General features: G+C 38.4%; 1 protein-coding gene across 4 annotated transcripts in view; it reads left to right on the forward strand.

Annotated features, from left to right (window-relative positions):
• Window positions 1–467: 467 nt before the first annotated feature.
• The window catches only part of TAF4B (TATA-box binding protein associated factor 4b), a 151,039-nt gene continuing 124,598 nt past the window's right edge, over window positions 468–26,908 (forward strand). For all 4 annotated transcript variants that reach the window (XM_059410038.1, XM_059410037.1, XM_059410039.1 and 1 more), the window contains exons 1-6: window positions 468–1,291; window positions 17,262–17,407; window positions 18,754–18,861; window positions 22,225–22,386; window positions 22,485–22,607; window positions 26,434–26,523. In XM_059410038.1, coding sequence (XP_059266021.1) covers window positions 949–1,291; window positions 17,262–17,407; window positions 18,754–18,861; window positions 22,225–22,386; window positions 22,485–22,607; window positions 26,434–26,523 — 972 coding nt within the window. In that variant the 5' untranslated portion in view covers window positions 468–948. The remainder of the gene's footprint in view (window positions 1,292–17,261; window positions 17,408–18,753; window positions 18,862–22,224; window positions 22,387–22,484; window positions 22,608–26,433; window positions 26,524–26,908) is intronic.

Below are 26,908 nucleotides of genomic sequence, written 5' to 3' on the forward strand. Positions count from 1 at the left end.
CGACTATAAAAATATACGCCATTCTTAAACATTTAAAAGAAAAACTGACAATTTTTTTTCAGTGTCAATTTTAACGCTCATTTTGCGACGCTTTAAGGCAAAGCTCGCAGAAAAACAGAGGAAGCGTGGTTTTGTCTGAGTTACCGTTCTCTGAAGCCAGTCCCCATTTTTTCCTCAAAGTAAAAGCGTGTAGCAATCACACTCCTGGATTTTAAAGGAACATACCATTGGGGACACAAGGAGAGGAACCCGAATGTCGCAGTTTTCCAAGTGCAGTCTGCCCCTCCCACATGGTAGGTTTTTGGCAACTTGACCCTCCTTCCTCCTGATGCCGGGGAAGAGTCTAACGCCCTCTGGAGCCGTCCCTAGTGACGTCACGAGCGCGATTCCAGTCTGTGGCCAATCACAGGGCCGGATTCCGGGGGAAGCCCGGGGTGGCGGCGGCGGCCTGTGCGCGTGCGCGAGGTCTCCGCGTGGCTATATAAACATGGCTGGCGTGGCCGCGCGGTGGGGCCATGCCGAGTGTGTGTAGGGGGCTTTGGGGCGCTCGGGTTTGTAGTTTTGAAGTTTCTGGCGGGGGAACTGGGGCGCAGAGCTTTGCTGGATGGTGGGAGCCGAAGTGACGCCCTCCGGGCTCTGCTGCTGCGGGACCCGATGCTGAGGCGCCGGGCTGAGCCGGCGCACGTGTGAGCGCTGCTGAGGAAGCGGCGAGCGGCCGAGCAGGTGTCGCTGCGGCCGGGGCCGCACGGACCAGAGTGAGGTGCGGGACGCGCGGGTCTCGGTGTCCAGCCGGCGCCCGTCACCGACTTCTGTGTCGCGGCCCCTGCGCCTCTCCCTAGCGATGCTGTGGAGCCGGAACTGCGCTGGAGTCGGCTGCCGCTTGTCAAGCCTACCCTAGCCTCTGTTCCCGGAACGGCAGCGTCGCAGCTGCCGCTGATCCACCTGGGGATGCCCGCGGGCCTCACGGAACCGGCCGGCGCCGCTCCTCCAGCCGGTGTGAGCGCCTCCGGGACCGTGACGATGGCCCCTTCTGGGACTCTGCCTGTCCGGGTGGAGAGCACCCCAGTGGCCTTGGGCGCCGTGACTAAGGCTCCTGCCAGTGTCTGCGTTGAGTCCACGGTGTCCCAGCCCCTGCGGTCCCCCGTGGGTACCCTGGTGACCAAAGTGGCTCCTGTCAGTGCTCTTCCTAAACTCAGCAGCGGCCCCCCGCTGCCTGCTCCTCAGATAGTCGCTGTGAAAGCCCCCAACACCACAACAATCCAGTTGCCTGCTAATTTGCAGCTTCCTCCAGGTATGTCGATCACCTTTTCCAGCTTACCTATCCGTCCAGCCAGCGGCGACACGGGAAACGTCGCAGCTCTGGATTGTGCTTTCTTGCTGGTAGCTCCAAAACAAAACAAAACAAGAAAAAAAAAAAAAAAAACTCAGCTAAGAGAACCTTTCATAATCGACTTTGCAGGGCAGTGGTTTGGCTTTACAATTCATATAGCCTCTTTGAATCATTACTGCATAGTTCTTTCCATATTTAAGGAAAGAATTTCTTCACCCAAGTGACACAGTAAACGCTGGAGCAGTATATTCAGGAGGGCCTTTGAGGCACTAGCTCGTAGGTGCGAGAAGGTAGAATATAGCTAAAGTTTTTATTTTTACGTGGAGAAGAGACCAATTTATATAACCACACGCTTAGATAGCCATATTTTTCAAAAAAGTTTAAGAAGTTCTTGTGTGTTAAGACTGAAGGAAGATTTTTAATTTAAGCAAGCTAAAATAATTTCACTGCTTTTCTAGTACCAGAAATGAATAATGCTGCTTTCTGCACAGTCTTGAGATGTGTGATGATTGTAATTTTCAGTTAGAAGAATACCTGTCTTAAGGGAGCGGTGCCAAAGTTGATAGATCAGAGACATGGGGTTACATTGGAAGCGGGGTTGTGATGCTACAGTTGATGAGTCTGTGACTACTTTTTATCTGGGGGTTTACATGTTTGGGCTGTTTTTCATGGTTTATGCAAAGATTTTGCTTTGTGATTACTCAGAATTTGTAAAATTTGAGTGTTCTACCTCCTTTCTTAACTCAGCTGAAAGTGTCTTGGAATTCCAGTGGGGAAAAAAGGCACAAATCACATTCTTTGGAGTGAACTCTATACTCCTGATTATATCGTCTCCTATTTATTTTGCTTAGCAGTAATTGGAACTCAGACCCGCAAAGATGGTAAAGAAGTGAAACATTGGATTCAAGATTTTAGTATCCCCCAGCAAAATGATAGGGGCTTTTTTGTAGCTAATGTTCTGATTGATCATGAAAATTGTAGAAAGATTATGTTTTTTACTTTTGATGAAATTCAGTTTTTTATGGTACAGGATGTACACACACTTGAGGCTGTGATGTATATGCCACTGGATACATTTTCTGACAGTTCTGAATTGTCAACCTACTATAAAGTAGTTATGAATGTGTTTGAATGAAATCATCTCCTAATTTGGTAAAAATTAAATTCCTGTCTAGTCACTGAAGATTGTTTAGAAACAATTTAAAAAGTATTAAAATAGAAAAATTATCAAGAGTAAAAACTTGAGGGGGGCGCCTGGGTGGCTCAGTGGGTTAAAACCTCTGCCTTCAGCTCAGGGTCCTGGGACCAATCCCCGCATTGGGCTCTCTGCCTGCTTCCCTTCCTCTCTCTCTGCCTCGTTGTGATCTCTGTATCAAATAATTAAATAAAATCTTTAAAAACAAAAGAGTAAAAACTTGGTAAGTGAGAACTGATCACTAATCGAAGGCATACTGTGGTATACACTTTTTATATATTATTTATATATTTTGTTGGTCATAATAGGTAACAAAATGAGAAAGGTCTCTAAGGGCAAATAACTTGCCCAATGCTAGACACCTCATAGGTGTCAGAGGTAATTTGAATCCAGGTTTGTATATTCTTTATACAATGCTGTGCTTACCACTTGGTGTGTGTGTGGTACCGGGGCTAAATGGTGACAGAGAATTTTAGAACCTAATCTTTTGTATGCAAAGAAACCAAAACTGAAACTTGCCAGAGTTATACAGCTGCAAACCAGGACCACATTCTAGGTGTGCACTACACTAAAACATTTTAGATAATTGACCATGGAAAAATTTACAGGAGCAAGGAGATAAATTGCCTTTAGGAATTGTTACAGAGGAGGTGAGGAGGTGCTTTGAAGAGCAGCTTTTGGGAATATCTCAATTGACATATGGCAGATGACCATACTAACTTTTGTGCTTTCATTGATGGACAATAAGGTAACGAGTAGTTGAAGAATAAAATGGAAACACTGATTAAAGTAACTTTAAAAAAATTATAAGTCTTGTACTGTTTATTTTATATCCTGAGGATTAGTAACTGATTACTTAGGGATGCTTAAATCACATAGAAGTCAGCTTTGCTTTTTCAAGATAATGAATACTTTAAGTATTTGATTTCTTCTTACTTCAGAATTTCCTCAATGAAAAAAAGTGGTTTTCAAAAATATAGATACGCAGCACAAGTTTTTTCTAGGGAGCAGGGACTGGAAATAAAAAGGGGGCGTCATTGTGAAGAAATGAAAGAAGCTATAGCAAAGCTCTGAAAATTACTCTGTCGAATGTTTTCGGTAATCTCTTTCATCTTCTCAATCTTCTCTTTTATGAACATGTGGGATTTGGTGCAAGACTGCGGTTCTTTCTGTTTGTGGTATTCTGTGTCTCTTCTATCACTTGTTTGAGAAAGATGATCAAGGTTTGGTTGCTTCTGCTAAATCATAAACTGGTAGCTTCTGATGGTCGTACTGTACAGAAGTCTGTGAAAGTTACTTGTAAAATGGTTCAGGTCTTTTTTGTCAACTCTTTTCATGCTGAGGCATGGCATAGGATTTTGGATCTTTCTCAAATTCCTGAGCCAGTTCCTGGATAAGTTAGCAGTTCTTGTTTTCACCCTGGCTTTATCAAAAGGATATTGTGTGAAGATAGGGACTCTGTTGCTAACTTTATTACCCAGGGTTTATTAAGTTCCTTGCTCAGAGAGGGCACCTGAGTAATTGAATGCACACATTAGTGTATGTGGAGAAAGAAGAGGATAGTAGGGCTGCAGCCCCCAAGGGATTCCAAGGGCCTTTACACATATCAGTGCATTTTATTTTTAATTTCTTCGCTCATTCTGCTTACAAAAGTGGCATATGTTCATGTAAAAGAAAAAAAGCATTACTGAAATATAATATACCCCCTTCACCAGATTTATTGCTATTAACAATATTGTCCTTTTCATGTTAGTACCTATAAATTTTCCTCATTTTTTAAAAAAGATTTTATTTATTTATTTGACACAGAGAGAGAGTACAAGTAGGCAGAGAGGCAGGTGGAGAGAAAGGGGGAAGCAGGCTCCCCGCTGAGCAGAGAGCCCGACGTGGGGCTCCATCCCAGGACCCTGAGACCATGACCTGAGCTGAAGGCAGAGGCTTAACCCACTGAGCCACCGAGGCACCCCTTCCTCATTTTTTAAGTCGCTTAGTAGTCCACTGTATCAGTGTACCATCATGTTTTGACCACCTTGCTGTTCTTTGCATTGATACTGTTTGCACTACTTTCTGTTACGATGCTATAATAAACATCTTTGTGTATTTTTGTGCAGTTTTATAAATGTATTTTCTATAGGATGAATTGCTGGAAGTGGAATTACTGTTTCAAAAGATAATCTTTTCAGAGGATTACCAAATTCTGTCCCCAAATGATCATTTAAATGCATAATCAATGATGTTCATACTTGATTTTAATAAGCTACCTGTGGGGTTGCATGGGTGGCTCAGTTGGGTCATGATCCCAGGGTCCTTTCTGCTTAGTGTGGAGCCTCCTTCTCCCTCTTCCTCTGCCTGCTTGTGCTATCTCTCTCTGTCAAATATATAAATGAAATCTCTTTTAAAAAAAGATTAAAAAGATAAAAAGCTATCTGTAGAATCTAATACGTAATTTTCCAGACTTGACATTCATTAACAGTAAGAGGAGTCCTATAATGAGTGGAGAGAGATAGACTTCAAATGTAGAGAAATGTGGGTGGATGATAATGTTATACAGATTTGTTACTTACTGAATAATTATGCCTGAGAGGCTCTTGTTAGTTTGTGAAGTAAAGTAAGTATGCAATATACAGGAGCTGGGAAGGTTTAGTTCAGGACAGGTGTAGTTCAGAGTTGGGACTAGGTAGGTGTGCTAATCAAAGGGACTTGGTGGTTTAGCCTTTTGTGGAAAGCAGTGAAGTATAGCAATAAAGAGCAGAATATTGGCCAACAGACCTGGCTATGAATCCCAGCTCTACCACTTAATAAGTTTGTGATTTGGGTCAAGTTTATTAAACTCATCCTCAATGTCAGTTTTATTATGTCTAAAATGGGATCATACCTTCTTCATAGAAATAGCATATGGGTTAACTAAGAATATAAGTCTGCATGTCATAGAACTCTAAAGAATACCATTTGTGGAATACAGAGTTGCGTAGCAGGCATGTCTGAATATTTAAGGTACCTGTATAACATTGGCTAGCTGTAGGTACTCTGGTTGCTATTTATCTAATGTGTATTGGCATCCACCAAATTCACTATAATTTATTTTTTAAAAGATTTTATTATAATTTAAAAGGATGGATTTTGAAATAACCTCAATGTCTATATGCCTCCACTTTTTTATGTCTGTTACACAAAATTTGGAAAGTACAGAAAAATTGCCCCAAATATTTGGAGTGTATCTTTTAGTTTCCTTTTTTATATAAACTTTATGGAGCTATAATTTTTTACTAGTGTGCTTATTTAAAAAAAAAAAAACCATTTACAGTAAGTTTTGAAAACTGACAAAGGTATAGCCACCACTCCAAGATAAGGAGAACATTTCACTACCCCAAAGTTTAGTTTCTTTGGGGGGGGGGAAATGTATGGATGCTTCCTTTATTTATTTATTTATTTATTTATTTATTTTTACATAACTGAGATTCTATTATTTAATTTCTGTATCCTTGTTTTTCACTTGCCATTATACAGTGACAGTTTTGTGTGTTCTAACCTCAAAAGCTTAATTTTAAGGGGTGCATAATCCATTATTTAATATTTTCTCTATTTGTTCATTTAGATTGCTTATGCCTTTTTGTTTAAAAAATTACTTGTAAATAAAAGTAAACAGATGTTTTTGTATTTAGATTGTGGTGTGTGTCTTGATTATTTTCTTGGGACAGATAACAAATTCCAAGAATTTTGGAATTTCTGGATCAAGGAAATATGAGTGTTTTAAAGTTATATATTTTTTAAACTACACATACATTTCAGTGCTAACTGTATACGAGGTTCTATGTTCAGTTCCATGGATACAGTGGAAAATAAGGTAGACACAGTACCTCTCCTGGAAATTAAAGAGATTTTGAGAATTTCCTTAGTTTAATTTTTCTCCAACAACATTATTTTCGTAAACTGAGGCATACATATGTAAAAACAAATTTGGCAAGTTAAAAAGGAGGTAAAAATCACCTGAAAACATGTGATCCTACTTTTAAAAGATGAAATTTAATAAAGTTAATGGAAGTTCTGTTTTGACAAAATCCACTGTGTAAATGGGGAGTAGAGAAGATGTGTCATAAGGGATAGTAGAATCTGGGATAAAAACTTTCTGATTGATTTTAAGTTTTTCTTTTTTAAAAAAAATAAGGATTTTATTTATTTATTTGACAGGGAAAGGGAGATAGCAAGAGAGAGCAAAAGCAGAGGGAGCAGCAGGCAGACAGAGAGGAAGAAGCAGGCTCCTTGCTGAGCAGAGAGCCCAACTTGGGGCTCCATCCCAGGATTCTGGGATCATGATCGAAGTACAGACTGCAGACACTTAATCAACTGAGTCACCCAGGCGCCCCTTAAGTTTTTCTTTTATTCACTCAAAGAATTATTAGAATGAGAGAAAAAGAAATTTAAGTGACTTTAAGCTCAGTAAGGGGAACTATGATATAAAAAATTAAAGGAATTGGGGCCTTGGTGCCTGATCAAGAAAACAACTTTGAGTATGTTTGTCTGCCTTTAAGTATTTAAAGGACTGCCTGTGGAGATGAAAGTAGGCTTATTTTGTGTGCTTGCACAAGGGACCTATCTGTGAATATTATGGGAAGAATAATTTTTTGGTTCTGTATTAAGTAATAACTTTGTATTTCTACTCTACTTGGGAGGGGGTGAAATTTGTACATCTCCACCGACTTAACCCTAGACTTCAGTAGAGACTAGAAGGGTACCATTTAGGCAATTACGTGTAGGTATTCAATTATAATAGGTGAATTCTGAAAGTTTTTTGGCTCTTAGATTTGTGTGATCCTTTCAGGGTCAGTATTTACCAATGCTAGGAAGTTGGACAAATCAGAACCACCATCCAGATCAACTTGTGGCCAAGACAAAATAAGAAAGACGTAGCAGTTCACTGGGCAGATGAGTAGAGTAATATGTTAAATTATGTACCAAGTAGAGAGAGAGCACTGGACCACTTTACACTTTAACATCTTAATATTTTTAGAGGAAAGGTGCTCTGTAACCTAATGTATGATTGCTTTCTTTCAACATGTCTGTAGGATAAGTAGGCAAACTGATTATTCTTTTATGATTGGAAAATGAGTCAGTTTATCAGGATTTGATTTAGAGAGATGTGGTAGCTGGTTTTCAGTTTCAGTTTCCTTTATATGTTTATGAGTGCTTTTCACTAAGTTGCTCTTTAGAGCTGGGCCTTGGGGATAGATAAACACTTCAGTTAAAAGAGCATTGACTAGATGAGCTTTTGTTATTTTATTCTCAGTATTGTCTTCAACTATTCTAGTAGTACTTCCTACTGAAGTTTTGAGTATTTCGTTGAAGAAAAGGTTGGATTGTGGACCTTTTGGTATTAATAAGAGTTATTACTACTATTGGTAACTTTAAAATTCAAAAGCCTGCTTGGAAGTATTGTATCATTTAATCCTGTTAATGGTCATGGAAGGTAGGAAGTCTCTTGATCCACTAATATGGGGTGTCTTAACATTTATTTAGATCTTTAATTTCTTTCAACAGCATTTTGTAGTTTCCAGAGTATTGGTATTGTACTTATTTTGTTAAATTTATCAGTATATTATTTTTTTGGCGCTATTGTAAATGAAATTGTTTTCTTTGTTTCGTGTAATCATTCATTGCAAATGTATAAAAATACAGCAGATTTTTTACATTGATTCTGTATCTTGCCACCTAACTGAACTTACTAGTTTTAATAGTTTTTTCATGGGTTAGGATTTCAACATAGAAGATCGTATAATATGTGAATAGGTAGTTTAGCTTCTCTCTTTGAATGCCTTTTATTTCATTTTCTTGCTGAATTGCCCTGGTTAGAACTCTCAGAACAATGTTGAATGGAAGTAGTGATTGCAAGCATTCTTCTCTCATTTCTCATCACAGGTATCTTGTCTTACTCCTCATCTTAAGGGGAAAGCATTTAGTCTTTCATCATTACATGCAGTGTTAAGTGTGAGGTTTTTTCAAATCTCTTTTACCAGGTTGAGGAAGTTTGCTTTTATTCCTGTTTTGTTGAGTGTTTTCATCATGAAGAAAAGAGGTGTTAGATTTTGTCAAATGCCTTTTCTGCATCTGTTGAGATGATATAGAGCTTTTGTCCTATATTGATACGCTGTTTTACAGTAATGTTTGTGTGTTAGACCAGCCTTCCACACTGAGATAAATATTTCTTGATGAAGTATAACACTTTTTTTGTGCTGCTGTATTCACTTTGCTAGTACTTTGTTGGGACTTTCTGCACCTATAGTTATAAGGCCTATTGGTCTCTAGTTTTTTTGTGATGTCTTATGTGGTTTTGGTATCAGGTTACTACTGATCTTACAAAATGAGTTGATACATGTTCTCTTCTATTTTGGAAGAGTTTATGAATGATTAGTATTAATTTTTCTTTGGATGTTTGGTAGAATTCACCAGTGAAGCCATCTGGACCTGGGCTTATCTTGCAGATACTTTTTATTTTTATTTTTTTAAAGATTTTATTTATTTATTTGACAGAGAGAAATCACAAGTAGATGGAGAGGCAGGCAGAGAGAGAGAGAGAGGGAAGCAGGCTCTCTGCTGAGCAGAGAGCCCGATGCGGGACTTGATCCCACGACTCTGAGATCATGACCTGAGCCGAAGGCAGCGGCTTAACCCACTGAGCCACCCAGGCGCCCTTGCAGATACTTTTTTGATAAGTAATTCAAATCATTTGTTAGAGACCTCTTCAGGTTGCCCATTTTCTTTTCCTTTTTTTTTTTTTTTTTTAAATTTTATTTATTAGAGAACAAGAGAGCACAAGTGGTGATACAGAGGGAGTAGGAGAAGCAGGCTCCCTGGTTAGCAGGGAGCTTGATGCGGGGCTCCATCCCAGAACTCTGGGATCATGACTTGAGCCGAGGCAGATGCTTAACCGACTGAGCCACACAGGCATGCCGAGACTGCCTATTTTCTTGAGTCAGTTATAGTAGTTTTTGTTTTTAGGAATTTGTCCATTTCATATAAGTCATTTAATTTATTGGTTTATAATTATTCATAGTATTATTCTCCTATTATCCTAGTAATGTCCCTTTTTTCATTCCTGGTTTTAGTAAATTGAGCATTCTTTTTTCTTAGTCAGTCTGGAAAAGGTTTTTAAGTTTTGTGGGTCTTTTCCCAGAACCAGTTTTTATTTTTATTTTTCTCAATTGTTTTTTATACTGTCTATTTACCTCTGCTCTAATCTTTATTAATTTTTCATCTGCTTCCTTTAGTTTTTATTTTGCTCTTTTCCTCCAGTATCTTAAGATGGAAGTTTAAGTTATTGATTTGAATCTTCCTTTTTTTTTTTTAAACAGTAGGCTCCACACCTAGTGGAGCTTAAACTCATGACACTGAGATCAAGACTTGAGCTAAGATCAAGAGTAAGATGCTTAACTGACTGAGCTACCTAGGTGCCCCTTGAATGTTCCTTTTTAAGAGAGGGAGGGAGCAGTGTTGGGGGAAGGGCATAGGAAGTGGGAGAGAGAGAGAATCTTAAGCGGGATCCATGCCCAGCACAGAGCCCAGTAATGCAGGGCTTGATTGATCTTGTGACTCTGAGATCATGACTAAGCCAAATCAAGTGTTGGGATGCTTAACTTACAGAGCCATCCAGGCACTCCCCATTTTAAATTCTGCCATTTGTAACTGTAAATGTCCCTCTAAGCTCTGCTTTATCTGCATTTCCTAAATTTTTGTTTATTATGTCTTCATTTTCACTCATTTCAAGGTATTTTCCAATTTCCCTTGTGATTTCTTCACTGACAAATGACTACTTAGGAGTAACTAATTTCTAAGTATTAGTGAGTTCCCCTAATTTCTTTTTGTTGTTGATTTCAAATTTCATTCCAGTATAGTTGGAGACGATACATTGTATAATTTCAGTCTTTTAAAATTTACCGGGGCTTGTTTTATGTTCTAGCATGTGGTCTATCCTGAGAATGTTCCATGTGCACTTGAGAATGTTGTTATTGGGTGGAGTGTTCTATAGATGTGTTTTAGGTTTGTTTGGTTTATGTATTGTTAAAGTATTTGATTTCCTTGTTAATCTTTTATGTAGTTCTCTATGCTTTGTTGAAATGGGGTATTTAAGTATCTCAATTATTATCGTTAAATTTCTGTTTTTCCCTTCCTTTATGTCAGCTTTTGCTTTGTATATTTTGGGCTGTTTTTTGTTGCATATATGTTTATAATTGTTAATATTCCTGATCTATTGGATGTTTTATCAATTATAAAATGCCAACTTTTTTTTTTTAAAGATTTTATTTATTTATTTGACAGAGATCACAAGTAGGCAGAGAGGCAGGCAGAGAGAGAGGAGGAAACAGGCTCCCTGCTGAGCAGAGATCCCGATGCGGGGCTTGATCCCAGGACCCTGGGATCATAACCTGAGCCGAAGGCAGAGGCTTTAACCCACTGAGCCACCCAGGCGCCCCTCAAATGCCAACTATTTATCTCTAGTAACACTTTTGATTATTTCGTTTGATATTAGTATAGACATGCTAGCTTTCTTATGGTTGCTGTTCAATGATACGTCATTTACTTTCAACTTTGTTTTATATGAGTCTAAAGTGTGTATTCTGTAGGTAGCATATAGTTGGATCTTAACCTTTTTTTGGTCTGGTTGGCACTTTTGCCTTTTATTGGATTATTTAATCCATTAATTTGTAATGTTACTTAATATAGTTAGGACTAGGTCCGCCATTTATTTTTGTTTCTACATATCCTCTCCTTTTTGTTCCTCTATTCCTTTTTTCCTGCTTTCCTTTGTATTAAGTGAATATTTTCAGGCGCCTGGGTGGCTCAGTGGGTTAAGCCGCTGCCTTCGGCTCAGGTCATGATCTCAGGGTCCTGGGATCGAATCCCGCATCAGGCTCTCTGCTCAGCAGGGAGCCTGCTTCCCTCTCTCTCTCTCTCTGCCTGCCTCTCCGTCTACTAGTGTTTTCTCTCTGTCAAATAAATAAATAAAATCTTTAAAAAAAAATAAGTGAATATTTTCTAGAGTGATGCTTTGTTTTCTTTATCATTTTTTGATATATATATTTTGTGGTTCTAGAGGTTACAAAATATATCTAATATAGTGTATATATCTCTAATAAATTTGTAATAACTTATTTGAGTGAAATATAGAAACATATCTATTTAGCTTATTTTCCTCCCACTTTTTATTTATTTTTATTTATTTTAAGGTTTTATTATTTGACAGAGAGAGACTGTGAGAGAGGGAATACAAGCAGGGGAAATGGGAGAGAGAGAGAGAGAAGCAGGCTTCCCGTTGAGCAGGGACCCAGATGCTGGGCTTGATCCCAGGACCCTAAGATCATCACCTGAGCTGAAGGCAGATGCCTAAGGACTGAGCCACCCAGGCGCCCCCTTCCCACTTTTTAATTTTTGTGCTTTTATTGCTCTAAATATCGCATCTAGGTTGTTAGAAACCCAATACCTTGTTATAATTATTACCTTATATAACTTCATGTTTTTAAAAGAAACTGACAGAAGAAAGGAGCACAAAGACATATTTGTAGCATTTGTCTTATTACTTTCTTAGTTACCATTTCTGGTTTTCTTAATTTGCTTTCAACCAGAGTCATTTCCTTAGTGTGATACAACTTTAGTCCCACCTACTTCCTTTCTGCTGTTATTTTATTTTATTTTTTTTTAAGATTTTATTTATTTATTTGACAGAGAGAAATCACTAGTAGACGGAGAGGCAGGCAGAGAGAGAGAGGGGGAAGCAGGCTCCCTGCTGAGCAGAGAGCCTGATGTGGGGCTCCATCCCAGGACCTTGAGATCATGACCTGAGCCGAAGGCAGTGGCTTAACCCATTGAGCCACCCAGGCGCCCCCCTTTCTGTTGTTATTCACAAATATATTACATTTTGATGTTATGGGTCCAAATCTGTAATTATATACATGGTTTTCTATACAATTTTTTAAAAGATTTTACTTATTCATCTGACAGAGAGAGAGAGACAGTGAGAGAAGGAAAATGAGCAGGAGGAGTGGGAAAGGGAGAAGCAGGCTTCCCACTGAGCAGGGAGCCCCATGTGGGGCTTGATCCCAGGACCCCAGGATCATGACCTTAGCCAAAGGCAGATGCCCAATGACTGAGCCACCCAGGTGCCCCTACAATTTTTTAAAAGAAATTAAGAGAAGAAAACAGAATAGGTATATATATTGTCAAATTATATAATTACCTTTACCAGTGCCCTTTCTCATTTTCATGTGAATTTGAATTACTTTCTAGGATCACTTCTTTTGAGCTGGACAACTTTATTTAGTATTTCTTATATGATGTGTCTGCTGGCTAACCAGTCCACTCAGTTTTTATCTGGGAATGTCTTGTTTTGTTTTGTTTTGTTAAGATTTTACTTATTTATTTGACAGAGAAAGAAAAGGGGGGAGTGAGAGGGAGGAGGAGAAGCAGGCTCCCTGCTGAGCAGAGAGAACAACGTGGAGCTTGATCCCAGGAGCCTGGGATCATGACCAGGTCAAAGGCAGACACATAACTGACTGAGCCACCCAGGTGCCCTTATCTGGGAATGTCCTTCCTTTGCCTTCAATTTTGAGAGATATTTTTAATGAGTATCTGATTGTTGGTTGATTTTTTTTTTTTTTTTGCTTTTCAGCAAGTGGAATATGTCATTTCACTGCTTCCTGGCCTCCATTGTTTCTGATGAGAGGTCAGCTGTTAATCCTATTGGGGTTCTCTTGTAAATAGCAAGTCATTTTTGGCTTGTTGTTCTCAAGATTTTCTTTTATTAGTCAAACATTTTTATTATGAAGTGTCTTGGTGTAGATCTCTTTAAATGTGTTAGAATTTGTTGAGCTATTTGGACATCTAGATTATTCTTTGTCAAATTTGGTGAGTTGTCAGCCATTAATTCTTTGAATACTTTTTTGTTTCTTTATCTTTCCCTTTCTCTTTCTCTTCTCCTCCCTATTTGGTACTCACATTATGCCTGTGTTGCTGTGCATTTCAGTGCTACACATTTTTCTGAGGCTGTGTTCATTTTTCTTTTCTTTTTTTTAAAAAGATTTTATTTATTTATTTGATAGAGATCACAAGTAGGCAGAGAGGCAGGTAGAGCGGGGTGGGGAAGCAGGCTCCCTGTTGAGCAGAGAGCCTGATGTGGGGCTTGATCCCAGCACCCTGAGATCTTGACCTGAGCTGAAGGCAGAGGCTTAACCCACTCAGCCACCTGGGTAACCGTCTTCATTCTTTTTTCTCCCCATTCTTCGGATTTAAAAATCTCTGTTGATATATCTTCACGCTCACTGATATTCTTCTTGTTTGATTTCACAGTTGAATCCCCCAGTGGATTTTTTTGTTAACTGTATTTTTTAACTGTAGAAGTTATTTGGTTTTAATAATAGCTGTCTTTTTAAAAAATATATATTTATTTATTTGACAGAGAGAGAGATCACAAGTAGGCAGAGAGGTAGGCAGAGAGCTGGCGTGGGGGAGGGGGAGCAGGCTCCCTGCTCAGCAGGCCTCTATCACAGGACCCTGAGATCACGACCTGAGCCGAAGAGGCTTAACCCACTGAGCCATCCAGGCACCCAATAATATCTATCTTTCTAGCAATACTCTCTGTTTGATGATATCATACCTTCCTTCACTTGTTTAAGCATAGTCTCCTTTAATCTTTTGAACATATTTATAATGTTTACTTTGAAGTTTTGTTGTTAGATCAGACAGCCAGTCCTTCTCAGGTTGTTTTTGTTGCCTGCCCTTTTCCCTATGTGTCATACTTTTCTTTCTCTTTGCATGTTGTGTAACTTGTTATTCAAAACTAACATATTGGGGCACCTGGGTGGCTCAGTTGGCTAAGTGTCTGCTTTGGCTCAGGTCATGATCTCAGGGTCCTGGGATGGGGCATTGGACTCCCTGCTCAGTGGGGAGTCTGCTTCTCTTTCTCCTTCTGTCCCCCTTCAAAAATGAATAGATAAAATCTTCAAAAACTTTAATATATTGCAACAACTCTGGATACTGCCCCATGTTCCCATGAGTGTATTATTGTTGTTTGCTTTTTTTTTTTTTTTTAAATATCTGACTACTTTATTCTGGTGAAGTATTTTTTTCCCCACAGTGGGTACCCTTTGATGTTGCTCCTCAGAGGGCACAACCTTGGGCATAAGCTCAACCACCCTGGAATAACAGGGCTCTCTTTTGACTTTCTCTGATTTCTCTGTTCAAAGTTGTGTGTCTCTCTTGGTATCACAGCCAGGTATTAGGCTGTACTTTTGCAATCCAATTACCCTATTGCTTTCAGCAATGCCATAGGGCCCAACTTGCTCCATAGTCTGATCCAATTAAATTTAGGCTCCTTTACAGGTATAATTTTTGAGGTTATTGTTTGAGGTTTGCTCTGACATCAAGAGGGCCCTTCTTACTTGTTTTTCTGGTTTTCTCTGATAAACTAGCATTGGGCCTATGGCTTAGCTTGTATCTGTCATGAAGCTACCATCCTTATTTTAATTGTTTTGTTGTATTTGAGAGTTCTCTTACCTTTGAGCTTCCCCACTGTGTTGAAATAAACAGTCAGCTTCCTTACAGAGATATTTGGAGCAGGCATCAGGACTGTGGAATGCTTCTTTATGGGCAGTATCCCTGCTTTAAGAGTGGGGTACTGGGCTACCACCTTCTTGTCTTTATCTGCTTACTTCTTCCAACATGGAACCTCCATCCTACAAAAAAACTGAGGTGAGGGAGAGTGGGGTCCAGAAACTTTTAGTGTGCCATCTGTGAGGTACCGCCTTCCCTTTATGAGTGGAGATGAGTAAAAGAAGCCTAGAAATCTTTGGATGCACTTGTCTCAAATTTGTCCTCTGCTGTATGTATCTCAGTGTGGGGGAGATCAGAAATGCTGGTGGCCTGTTCCTCCCAGAGAGATACCATAGCCCTCAACTGGGAGCTTGGAGGAGAGGCTCTTTGTTTGCCACACTCTCTGATCTGAGAAGGGAAAGGGAGTAAGTCATGGTTCCGATGCCACTCTCTCTGGCTGTGCTTACTTAGTTTTAATAAATCCTCTTTAATAACAGTAGTCATTTTCTATATGCCTTCAGGCAATTTCCAAAGACTTTAAATGGTTGTTTTTAAAAATAATTTTCACCAGTTATGTTTCCTTTGCTGGGGAGCAGGTTTGTTGAGCTCTTCATGCTTCCATTCTGGAAATGGAACTTCAGCTATGGATATTCTTATTTGCACCTCCTACTGACATGGACAAGAATTTCTTTAGATTAGAAATACTGGGTTAAAGAGCGTGCAAATGGGAATCAATTTGGCACAGTCTTGTAAAGTTGAACAAAGCAATTGTACCAAAATTATATTACCATCATCAAGATGGTAGAGTTCCTGTTGCTGCACATCTAACACTTCATATTGTCATTGGACTAATTAATTTGTCTGTCTAGGTAGATACAAAGTGATACCTCACTGTGGTCTTAATTTACTTTTCCTTGTCATTGCCATCTGTGTTTTGTTGGCCTTTTGGATATTTGTCCTTTGAACATAAGTGAACTAAAATTTTCTCCCATTTTGTCTTCTGTTTTTTTTTTTTTTAACCTGATAGTGTCTTCTGCTAAACAAAAGTTTTTTTTTTTTTTTAATTTTATTTATTTATTTGACAGAGATCACAAGTAGGCAGAGAGGCAGGCAGAGAGAGAGAGAGAGAGAGAAGCAGGCTCCCTGCTGAGCAGAGAGCCCGATGCGGGACTCGATCCCAGGACCCTGAGATCATGACCTGAGCCGAAGGCAGCGGCTTAACCCACTGAGCCACCCAGGCGCCCTACCTTTGTATTCTTTTTTTTTTTTTGTTTTTTTTTTAAAGATTTTATTTATTTTTTTGACAGACAGAAATCACAAGCAGGCAGAGAGGCAGGCAGAGAGAGGGGGGAAAGCAGGCTCCCCGCTGAGCAGAGAGCCCGATGCGGGGCTCGATCCCAGGACCCTGGAATCATAACCTGAGCCGAAGGCAGAGGCTTTAACCCACTGAGCCACCCAGGCGCCCCCTTACCTTTGTATTCTTAATGCCCTTGGGGTTTTGTGTGTGGTTTGAAACTTTTAACCTTTTTCATATAGATAACTTATTGACACAGTGTTATTTATTGAATAGTTGTTCTTTTTCTCACTAATCTGCAGTGCCTTCTAGGAGAAATTGATATGACATATCTGAAAGAGTCTGTTTTGGAATTCTCCAGTTTATTCCATTGGTTACTTTGTGTAGTCTGGTTCTATTACCATACCATCTTACTGTTTTATAGTTTGATGTCATGAAGGAAAAGCGTTTGGCTTCTTTTAAGTAGCTTTGAGTGAAAACATTTTTTCCATATTGAGTGAAAACGTAATGATTAGTATACATGGAATTCAGTATGTATTAATCACTTTTTCAGAGCATTTTACAGCATTGAAAGAAATGATCAGAGCACAAAATATATGATTGTTTCGGGCGCCTGGGTGGCTCAGTGGGTTAAGCCACTGCCTTCGGCTCAGGTCATGATCTCAGGGTCCTGGGATCGAGTCCCGCATCGGGCTCTCTGCTCAGCAGGGAGTTGCTTCCTCCTCTCTTTCTCTGCCTGCCTCTCTGCCTACTTGTGATCTCTCTCTGTCGAATAAATAAATAAAATCTTAAAAAATATATATATATATATATGATTGTTTCATTTATTAGCTTAGAAGTCCTGTTTTGTTTTCTTTTAACTCTAGGAACAGTTTTGATCAAAAGTAACAGTGGCCAGTTGATGTTGGTATCTCCTCAGCAAGCTGTGACAAGAGCAGAGACAACTACTAACGTGACTTCAAGGCCAAATGTACCAGCAAATACTCATACAGTCAAAATCTGTACAATGCCGGTAATATTTCTTAGGTTTTAAAAAAATTCTCCTTAATTTTTCAGCTATTTTCTTCATATAAATGTGTATGTATTTGTCAAAAATAATAGATTCTGCTCAACTTTTTGAATTAAGCCACTTTTTTTTTAAGATTTTATTTATTTATTTGACAGAGATCACAAGTAGGCAGAGAGGCAGGCGGGGGTTGTTGGGTGCTGTGGAGGCAGGCTCCCTGCTGAGCAGAGAGCCTAATGCTGGGCTCCATCCCAGAACCCTGGGATCATGAGCTGAGTCGAAGGCAGAGGCTTTAACCCACTGAGCCACCTAAGCACCCCGATTAAGCCACTTTCTTTAAACATGTTAATTAAGGTGTTTAGTTTTGTCGTTTGGTAATTGCTAAAATAATAATGATTCAGTCTTCATATTCAAAGATTTTATCAAGGGAATAATCAGGGGAATGTTCAGTGGGCTATTTGTATCTCTGAATGGAAAGAAAATAATCATTCTGTTTCAATTTTAGTTTGTGGTAAAATATTAACACTACAGTTTATAGTATTCATTTTTATACATATCTTACAGGACTGATTTTTTAAGAAATTCAGAAATCTGTAATATTTCATTAGTTGGTGGTGTTAGTACATACATGATAATTTTTCCAGATAAAATTTATCTTGTGTGTCAGGTTAAAAAAAATTTTTTTACACAAAAAAAGGAAAGAAAAAGAAAAAATACAATAAACAAAAAAAATTCAGTAAAAAATTTTAATGTTACCTTTCTCAGTAAAATAAATGCTGACTATAGTATAACATTTTCTTGACAAGTCAGGCTCATCCTAAGGAAGGATTGCATAGTATCCTGTGGTAATATTCTTTGGTAATTCTGTCCACTTCCCCTGCTAGCCCACATTTTATGCTTTCCTAGTATTTGGTTCCAGGTTCCTGACTATTTTCTCTGTTACTGTTATCGTTCAGTGACAGCTGCTCCTTTCCTTTCTATTTTGCTTTATCAGCTGCTGTGAGTTGAGAATATAGATTTTTGTTTATAATTAGATGATAAATAAGAATACATTTATCTTGTCTAGAAGCCAAAGAATAAAGTTCAAGATTTTAATGTTAAAATACTGTGATATTTATTTGTTAAATCACTTGCCACTTTAGGAGTACGAAATGGGTGTCAGTTGGCCAGTTGATCAGTTAGTTAGGTTCATAGTGGTGAATGTGCTTAAAATCTATAAGGTTGTAAAGCCAGTTATAACAAAGAAGTTTGCTATGGTGAAGTGTTTTAATGTTTAATGTTTTTCTGCAGCACTGATTGATTTAAAATTATTAATGCTGATGACTATTCTCTCTCCTCTCTCCCTCTTCCAGAATTCTAGTTCACAGTTAATTAAGAAAGTGGCAGTGGCACCTGTTAAAAAATTGGCACAAATAGGAACTACTGTGGTAACCACTGTTCCAAAGCCTTCCTCAGTACAAGTAAGTTGTGACTGACTTGTGTTCATGCATGCACTGGTTTTTTGTCTCATCATCTTTCTCTGAGTTGCCACAATGACCATGTGACCTTGAAGAAAGCAAGTTAGTGATACTTGGTGACACTTACCAAAGTGGGAACTATTGGAGGTGTGGAAAACACAAGATAAAGATGGTGTATATTCTTAAAATATCAGTTTTATTTGAATGTACTAAATTAATACAAATGCATTTAATAACCATATGTCAGTGTGTCTAGAAGCAGTTGCTGGGATAGAATTTTGGCATAGGAGGTATTTATTAGTTATTAATATCTGTGGAAGGGAAGGAGAGTAAGACTTGGAATTAGATGCAGGCCCAGTAAGCCGCTGCCAACTAGGTGGGGGAAATATGGCCTGTCAGAGTTGTTCTACCGTGTGCCAGCATTGGTCAGCTGGGCCTTAATTCGCTCTCTGTGATAAGTCACTGGTTGTCAACTCCACAGGGAGAGTTGTGCTGTTGGGCAAGGTAATTCTCTGTAGGTGAAACAAACTCTGAAAGAATTGGATCTGACATAATAGCGTTCCCAACAGCTGAGACAGCACAGATTTCCTTTTAATGGCCTATCATGGTTTAATTCTTGTGTCCCTGGGATCTACTTCCTGAACCATGTTAGAGACCAGATCTTTTGGGATTCCAGTGGGTTTCTTCCTTGGGGAAACAAAGAGGAGGAGGTACTAGGATAAACTACAGTCCCCACCACTGTGGCTGATAGTCATCATGTCCTTCCTTCACTATCCTATTCTATTCATTCTAGATTCCCTCCAATCTCAATAACTCTTTTGGTCTTGGTAACTTAACTGGTAGTGTGACCAGACCTTCATCCCTGAGAGATCTGAGGTCCTAATCCCCATGCTTTCTTGAAGCAAGAGTTATTGGACTTGTCCACTGGTCATACAATTGGGCAAGGAAATGCCAGCAGGTGCTTAACTGGATCACCTAGTTTCATTCACCACACATACTCTTCTCTTCTCAGTCTTTATTGTGTAATAGCAACCCTACCTATTCTAGATGTCAGGTCACGTACCCCTGCCACAATAATGATTCTTACAGTTGTTCCCTGGACGCTAGGAACCTGAAGTACCCAGGAGGCATTCATCCATTCATGGATGATTTCCATTCATCCCTCTGCTCCTCTATTGCTTGGTGTATTTGTCCTATTGGAGACAGTACCATAAAGAATTTCTTGATACAGTTTACACTGAGTCTTGGAGGATGGAATTCCATCTTCCTTTAATACTGAGTTTGCACCTCACCTGTGCCCTCTACAGGCTGTTCTGATACTTTGTAGGCTGCCAGCTTTTAAGTCACACCCCCCAGACATTCATCATCAGTGCCAGTGTGGTCTTTCAAAGCATGGAAATAGAATGGGCTGGGCTATAATATCAGGAGTTATGTTTGAGTTTAAGATGGTCCACCCGTTACTGCAGTAGGATTATGTAGGTAGAGTAGACTGGGGTTGTGTGCCTCCCTGTGCCTTTTAAGAGGAAGAGTTGGTATGGAAGCTGCAGGTATCTGGTAAGGTACAGCTAATAGCTGTATTAGAAAGAGTGATGAAGGGGCACCTGGGTGGCTCACTGGGTTAAGCCTCTGCCTTCAGCTCAGGTCATGATCTCAGGGTCCTGGGTTCGAGCCTCACATCAGGCTCTCTGCTTTGTGGGGAGCCTGCTTCCCCCTCTGTCTCTTCCTGCCTCTCTTCCTCCTTGTGATCTCTCTGTCAAATAAAGAAAATCTTTAAAAAAAAAAAAAAGTTATGAAGGACAGATTTTGTACTAGAGACAGTAAAATATTAACAAGGAAAGTAGAAATGCCATAAATGCTTCCTCTCTTCACAAAAAATAGGATGCTTTTTCTGAGCTCACATTTCATTGACCCTTATTTTGCTTCATAAGGGAGAGGAACTTTGAGGTTCCCTGAGGAACGCTTCCCGTTGGTCCAGAAAGGTAATCATAGTCACTAGCTAAAGTTTTAGATTATGCTTTCTTTAATAGTAGTTTAAGGGGTTAATGGCAGAGGTTAATATAGACTCACTGAAGAAAGAGTATTTAATTACTATAGATTAACCTGAAAAAATTTATTTGACAGTCTCCAAAAGGATTCAGGGAAACTGCACAGTAGTTTTACTTGGAGAGCAAGACTAAAGCTAGGAATAGGAAGGTGACTCATTTTCATTGTTGCCTTGAGATCTACTTTAATAATAGTTCACTGACTTAGGTACAATTTTTAATTTTACCTTTTTTGCTTAACATTTCATCATTCTAGTTTTCATCATTAATCCGTGTTTTTTCTTTCTCCCATTTTTACCCTTAAAGCATGCTTCATCTAATATAGGCTCCAGTCTTTCTAAAGTGGGAAATTTTGGTGTACATTTGCACTTATTTTGACTGTTAGCAAAGGAAATATTCTCAAAGGTGATTGCAACCTGACCTTTTTGTGTTGTAGGCCTCTAGTATACAAATATTTAAAATCATGGTGCAATTTCAGTTTTCTGAGTCATTTGTAAATTCTGTTGTCTCCCCCATCACCTTCAAACTTTACCCATGTTCTTTAATTTTCAGTGTTTGTTCTAAAATAAGATTTTTGCTTTAACCTCAGGGTTGTCTAAATTTTTGCCTGACTTGTGATTTCATGTATTAAACTTTTTATCCTGCAGGTGGTGCTATAATCACACCTCATTTCAATAGAAGGTGGAAGACCTAACCAAAATTCTTGTCAGTGTGAAAATAAGATATCAAAGTTTGTAATATTCATTATGCTTACTCTGATAGTCTACATAAAAGCAGCTTATCTGAATATAAGATGATCAGTAGATCTCTCTGCTTTATACTTAAGAAAAAGCATAAAATTGTGGAATAGAATATTCTATATTTTCATATAAAGACTTATTATTTCAAATTCTTTTTAGAGAATTATTAATAATGTGTTTTGAGGACCATGCTCTTGGTACTGTTTTTCAGAAACAACCCTAGGAGAATAGGGAGGTACCATTTCTATCATTGTTTTTTTACAGAATCAGAGGATTAGCAAGATTAAGTAACTTGCTTGAGGTCAACACTCAATAGGTGTCAGGGAAAAGTAGGTAGGTAGATATGTTGGCTAATTGAACATAAAAGAAAAAGATAAAGTAGGTAGGGTAGATGAGAATGAAACCCAGATCTACTGAAATCCAGAGCTCTTACAACAGTGTTCCAATGCCTTAGACTAGTAGAGCATAACATGAAAGCAAAGATATCAAGATCCATTTGTAGCCTGGTAAGTGGGAAGTGAGGCACCCGCTGTGGTCCAGTTCATAGTAATACATATCTAAATGTGCACTACTTTTAATTTCAGTCTGTAGCTGTGCCAACAAATGTTGTCACAGTTACTCCTGTAAAGCCGTTGAATTCTGTAACTGCCTTGAAGCCTTCAACTTTGGGAGCATCAGCTGCCCCCTCAAATGAGCCCAGTCTCAAAGCAGAGAACTCAGCAGCAGCTCAGACAAGTCTTTCTCCGGTAAGCTCTCCTCTCCATCTTCCATGAATATGTCTCTTTACAAATTTTCTTGAATTCTGTTTTCCAGCTAACATTTGTGTTTGTATTTCTCTATTTAGGCGATGCTAGAAAACGTGAAGAAATGTAAGAACTTCCTTGCAATGTTAATAAAACTAGCATGTAGTGGATCACAGTCCCCAGAAATGGGGCAGAATGTAAAGAAACTGGTGGAACAACTTTTGGTAAGTTAGTATTATGAAAGCTTAAATTCTGTAAGAATTTGTAGAACATGTTTTAAATGGAACTTATCTTTAAATGAGGTTTATTATAGATGGATTTTTTGGGATAAGCTTTTGCTTTTTAATATGTAATGATAATAAATCTGAAACAAGTAAATCTATTACATTACTTGTATATGCCGTACCTTAAAAAGGGCCTTGGGGAAGGGTGCCTGGATGGCTCAGTTGGTTGAGTGTCTGACTCTTGAATTTGGCTCAGATCATGATCTCAGAGCCCTGGTATCAAGCCCCATGTCAGGCTTCATGCTTAGCAGGGAGTCTGCTTGAGGATTCTCTCTCTCCCTCTGCCACTCCACATGTACTCTTTCTCTCTGAAACAAGTTTTAAAAATCTTAAAAAAAAAAAAAAAGCCTTGGACAGAAAGTTGATTCTTTGGTCAAATAAAATATTGTTAATAGAATTGCGAATGCCAGAAAGCCAGGCTGTGGACAAATGATGAAATTCAGTTCTCTAAGTCCAAACAACATGCTTTGTAACCTGTGGAAGTAAGTGAACTTTCTTAAGTTTTAGTTTCCTTTTCTGTAAGATGAGCGGAGTAATAAATATAATGATCTTTGTGTCCCAAGTTCCAAGATGCTGTGTTTTTTAGCTATTAAATTATACATCAATCACTTCTTATATCCTCTTTCAGGTAAATTGCTTAGGTACATTAAAGCAGATGAAGGTGGAAATTAGCAAATGTTGCATATTCTATGCTTAAGAAATATGCTGAGGGTGTAATTGACAAACACAGTTTTGGGTTTTTTTAAGTACTAAAATCTACACATTTCTCTGACTGTATAATGAGAATTTTGTGTATTTTTTGTATATAAATGATCACTTTTTCCCAGCAGAAAATGTGTATATTTCAAATACTGCACTGGAAAACAAATATAATTTATAAATATATATTTTTTAAGATTTTATTTATTTATTTGACAGAGAGAGATCACAAGTAGGCAGAGTGGCAGGTCGAGAGAGAGGAGGAAGCAGGCTCCTCGATGAGCAGAGAGCCCGATGCAGGGCTCGATCCCAGGACCCTGAGATCATGACCTGAGCTGAAGGCAGAGGCTTTAAAACCACAAGCCACCCAGGCACCTTTAATTTATAAATATTAAAGCATCTTTACTACTGTTTTTTGTGCTACCTATAATTTGTTAGAAATAGAGCACATTTAAAATGGTTAGTTTTCCACTTGGGATAACTATTTTAGATATTTAAAATTATAAGTCCTATAAGTAAATTTTTTTTTTTTAAGATTTTATTTATTAATTTGACAGAGAGAAATCACAAGTAGACAGAGAGGCAGCCAGAGAGAGAGAGAGGGAAGCAGGCTCTCTGCCGAGCAGAGAGCCCGATGCGGGACTCGATCCCAGGACTCTGAGATCATGACCTGAGCCAAAGGCAGCGGCTTAACCCACTGAGCCACCCAGGCGCCCCTATAAGTAAATTTTTAACTTAACTTCCAAGCATTTTTTAAAATTTCGGTTAACTTGGGGCGCCTGGGTGGCTCAGTTGGGTTGGACAACTGCCTTCGGCTCAGGTCATGATCCTGGAGTCCCGGGATCGAGTCCCACATCGGGCTCCCAGCTCCATGGGGAGTCTGCTTCTCCCTCTGACCTTCTCGCTCATGTTCTCTCTCACTGTCTCTCTCTCAAATAAATAAATAAAATCTTAAAAAATAAATAAATAAAATTTCGGTTAACTTAAATTTTTAACTTTTGATTGAAGTATATTTAACATAAATATTATATTACTGTCAGGTGTAGAATATGGTGATTTAGTAATTATTAACATTACAACATATGGCATAAGCATAGTTACCATCTGTCACTGTAAAAAGTCATTACAATATTATTGGCTATATTTCCTAAGCTGTACTTTTTATCCCTCTGATTTTCTTATTTTATAACTAGAAGTTTGCCCTTCTTTAACCACTCACCTATTTTGCTCATCTCCCTACTCCACTCCCCAATTTGTGCTCTGTGTTGTATCTTTTTGTTTGTATGATTTTTTTAAAAGTTCTACATATATTTGAAATCTTAGAGTATTTGTCTTTCTCTGTCTGACTTATTTCACTTAGCCTAATACCCTCTAAGTCCATCCATGTTGTGAATGGCAAGATCTCATTCTATTTTATGGCTGAGTAATATTTCATTGTATGCATATACCACATCTTCTTTATCTACTCATCTATTAATGGACACTTAGGTTGCTTTCATGTCTTGGCTATTGTAAACAGTGCTGCTGTAAACATAGGAATGCATATATCTTTACAAATCAGTGTTTTTGTTTTCTTTGGGTAAATAACCCAGAAGTAGAATTACTGGATCGTGTGTTACTTCAATTTAAAAAATTTTGAGAAACCTTCATACTGTTTTCCACGGTGACTACACCAATTTATATTCCTACCAACAGTTACTTTTCTCTACAATCCTTGCCAACACTGGTTATTTCTTATCCTTTTGGTATTAGCCATTTTGACTGGTGTGAGGTAATATATCATTGTGGTTTTTATTTTCATTTCCCTGATGATTAGTAATGTTGAGCATCTTTTCATTTGTCTTTTGGCCATCCTAAGTTTTCTTCAGAAATACATCTGTTCAGGTCCTCAGTCTGTTGTTAATCAGATTATTTTTGGTAATTGAGTTCTATGAATTTATTTTGGATCTTAACCCTTTATCAGATATGTCATTTGCGAACTCTTCTCCCTATTCAGTAAGTTGCCTTTTTGTTTTGTTGATCGTTTCCTTTATCCTGCAGAAGCTTTTCAGTTTGATGTAGTCTCAATGGTTTATTTTTGCTTTTATTTCCTTTGCCTAAGAAGGCATATCCAGAAAAATACTGCTAAGGCTAATATCCAGGGGTTACTACCTGTGTTTTCTTCTAGGACGTTTATAGTTTCAGGCCTCACATTTAGGCCCTTAATCCATTTTGAGTTGATTTGGGGGTATGGTTTAAGGAAGTTGTCCAGTTTCATTCTTATGCATACAGCTGTCCAATTTTCACAACACCCTTTATTGAAGAGACTATCTTTTCCCCATTGTATGTTCTCGCCTTCTTTATTGTAGATTAATTGACCATAAAGTTGTGGGTTTATTTCTTAGCTCTCGATTCTGTTCCATTGATCTCTGTGTCTGTTTTGTGTCAGTACCATACTGTTTTGTTTTTTTTTAAAGATTTTATTTATTTTTCAGAGACAGAGGGAGAGCGCGCGAGCGAGCACAGGCAGACAGAGAGGCAGGCAGAGGGAGAAGCAGGCTCCCTGCCGAGCAAGGAGCCCATTGTGGGACTCGATCCCAGGACGCTGGGATCATGACCTGAGCCGAAGGCAGCTGCTTAACCAACTGAGCCACCCAGGCGTCCCAGTACCATACTGTTTTGATTATTATAGCTTTGTAATAGAATTTGAATTCTGGAAATGTGACACCTCCAGCTTTGTTATTGCTTTGGCTATTCAGAGTCTTTTGTGGTTCCCCACAAATTTTGGGATTATTTGTTCTAGCTCTGTGAAAAATGCTGTTGGTATTTTGATAGGGATTGCATTGAAACTGTAGATTTCTTTGGATAGTATGGACATCTTAATAGTATTAATTCTTTCAGTGCATGAACACAGTGTATGGTTCCATTTATTTATGGTCTTTTCAGTTTCTTTCATTAGTGTCTTACAGTTTTCACAGTATAGGTAGGTCTTTTACCTGCTTACATCAATCATGAGATAATAAACATACCTTTCCTCTGTTAAAATATTTGTAAACCTAAAAGTATTTTTCTTTCTCCTGTTCCTCAGGATGCAAAAATTGAAGCAGAAGAATTTACTAGACAACTGTATATTGAACTCAAGTCTTCACCTCAGCCTCATCTAGTTCCTTTTCTTAAGGTAAAGTTATGTGTTACTTTGAAGAAATTATTTGAGTTAGATTTCCTTAAAATAAATTTTAAAAATAATTGGAATCCTTAATATTTCAATATGATAGCTATGTGAAGATACTAACCGTGGAGGAGAAAGCTCTCAAATGTTGCAATCTGTTAAGAATGTTCATAGTTCATATTCTTTAGATTGAAACACTTTGGGAAAACAAAACCAGCTTCTCATTCATGAACATAACATAATGATTATATTGGTAAAGCTTACATCTTCAAAGGCTTGACTTTTCCTTTAAAATAGGGCCTTCTCCTTTGTGCTAATGACTCATCTTCTCCTAGAAATAATAAATCAAATAGTGCCAGATTTGGTGGGAAAGCTGTTATTCTTAAAAAATTGA

The sequence above is a fragment of the Mustela nigripes genome, chromosome 8 (assembly GCF_022355385.1).
Source record: "Mustela nigripes isolate SB6536 chromosome 8, MUSNIG.SB6536, whole genome shotgun sequence".
NCBI classification, from domain to species: Eukaryota; Metazoa; Chordata; class Mammalia; order Carnivora; family Mustelidae; genus Mustela; species Mustela nigripes.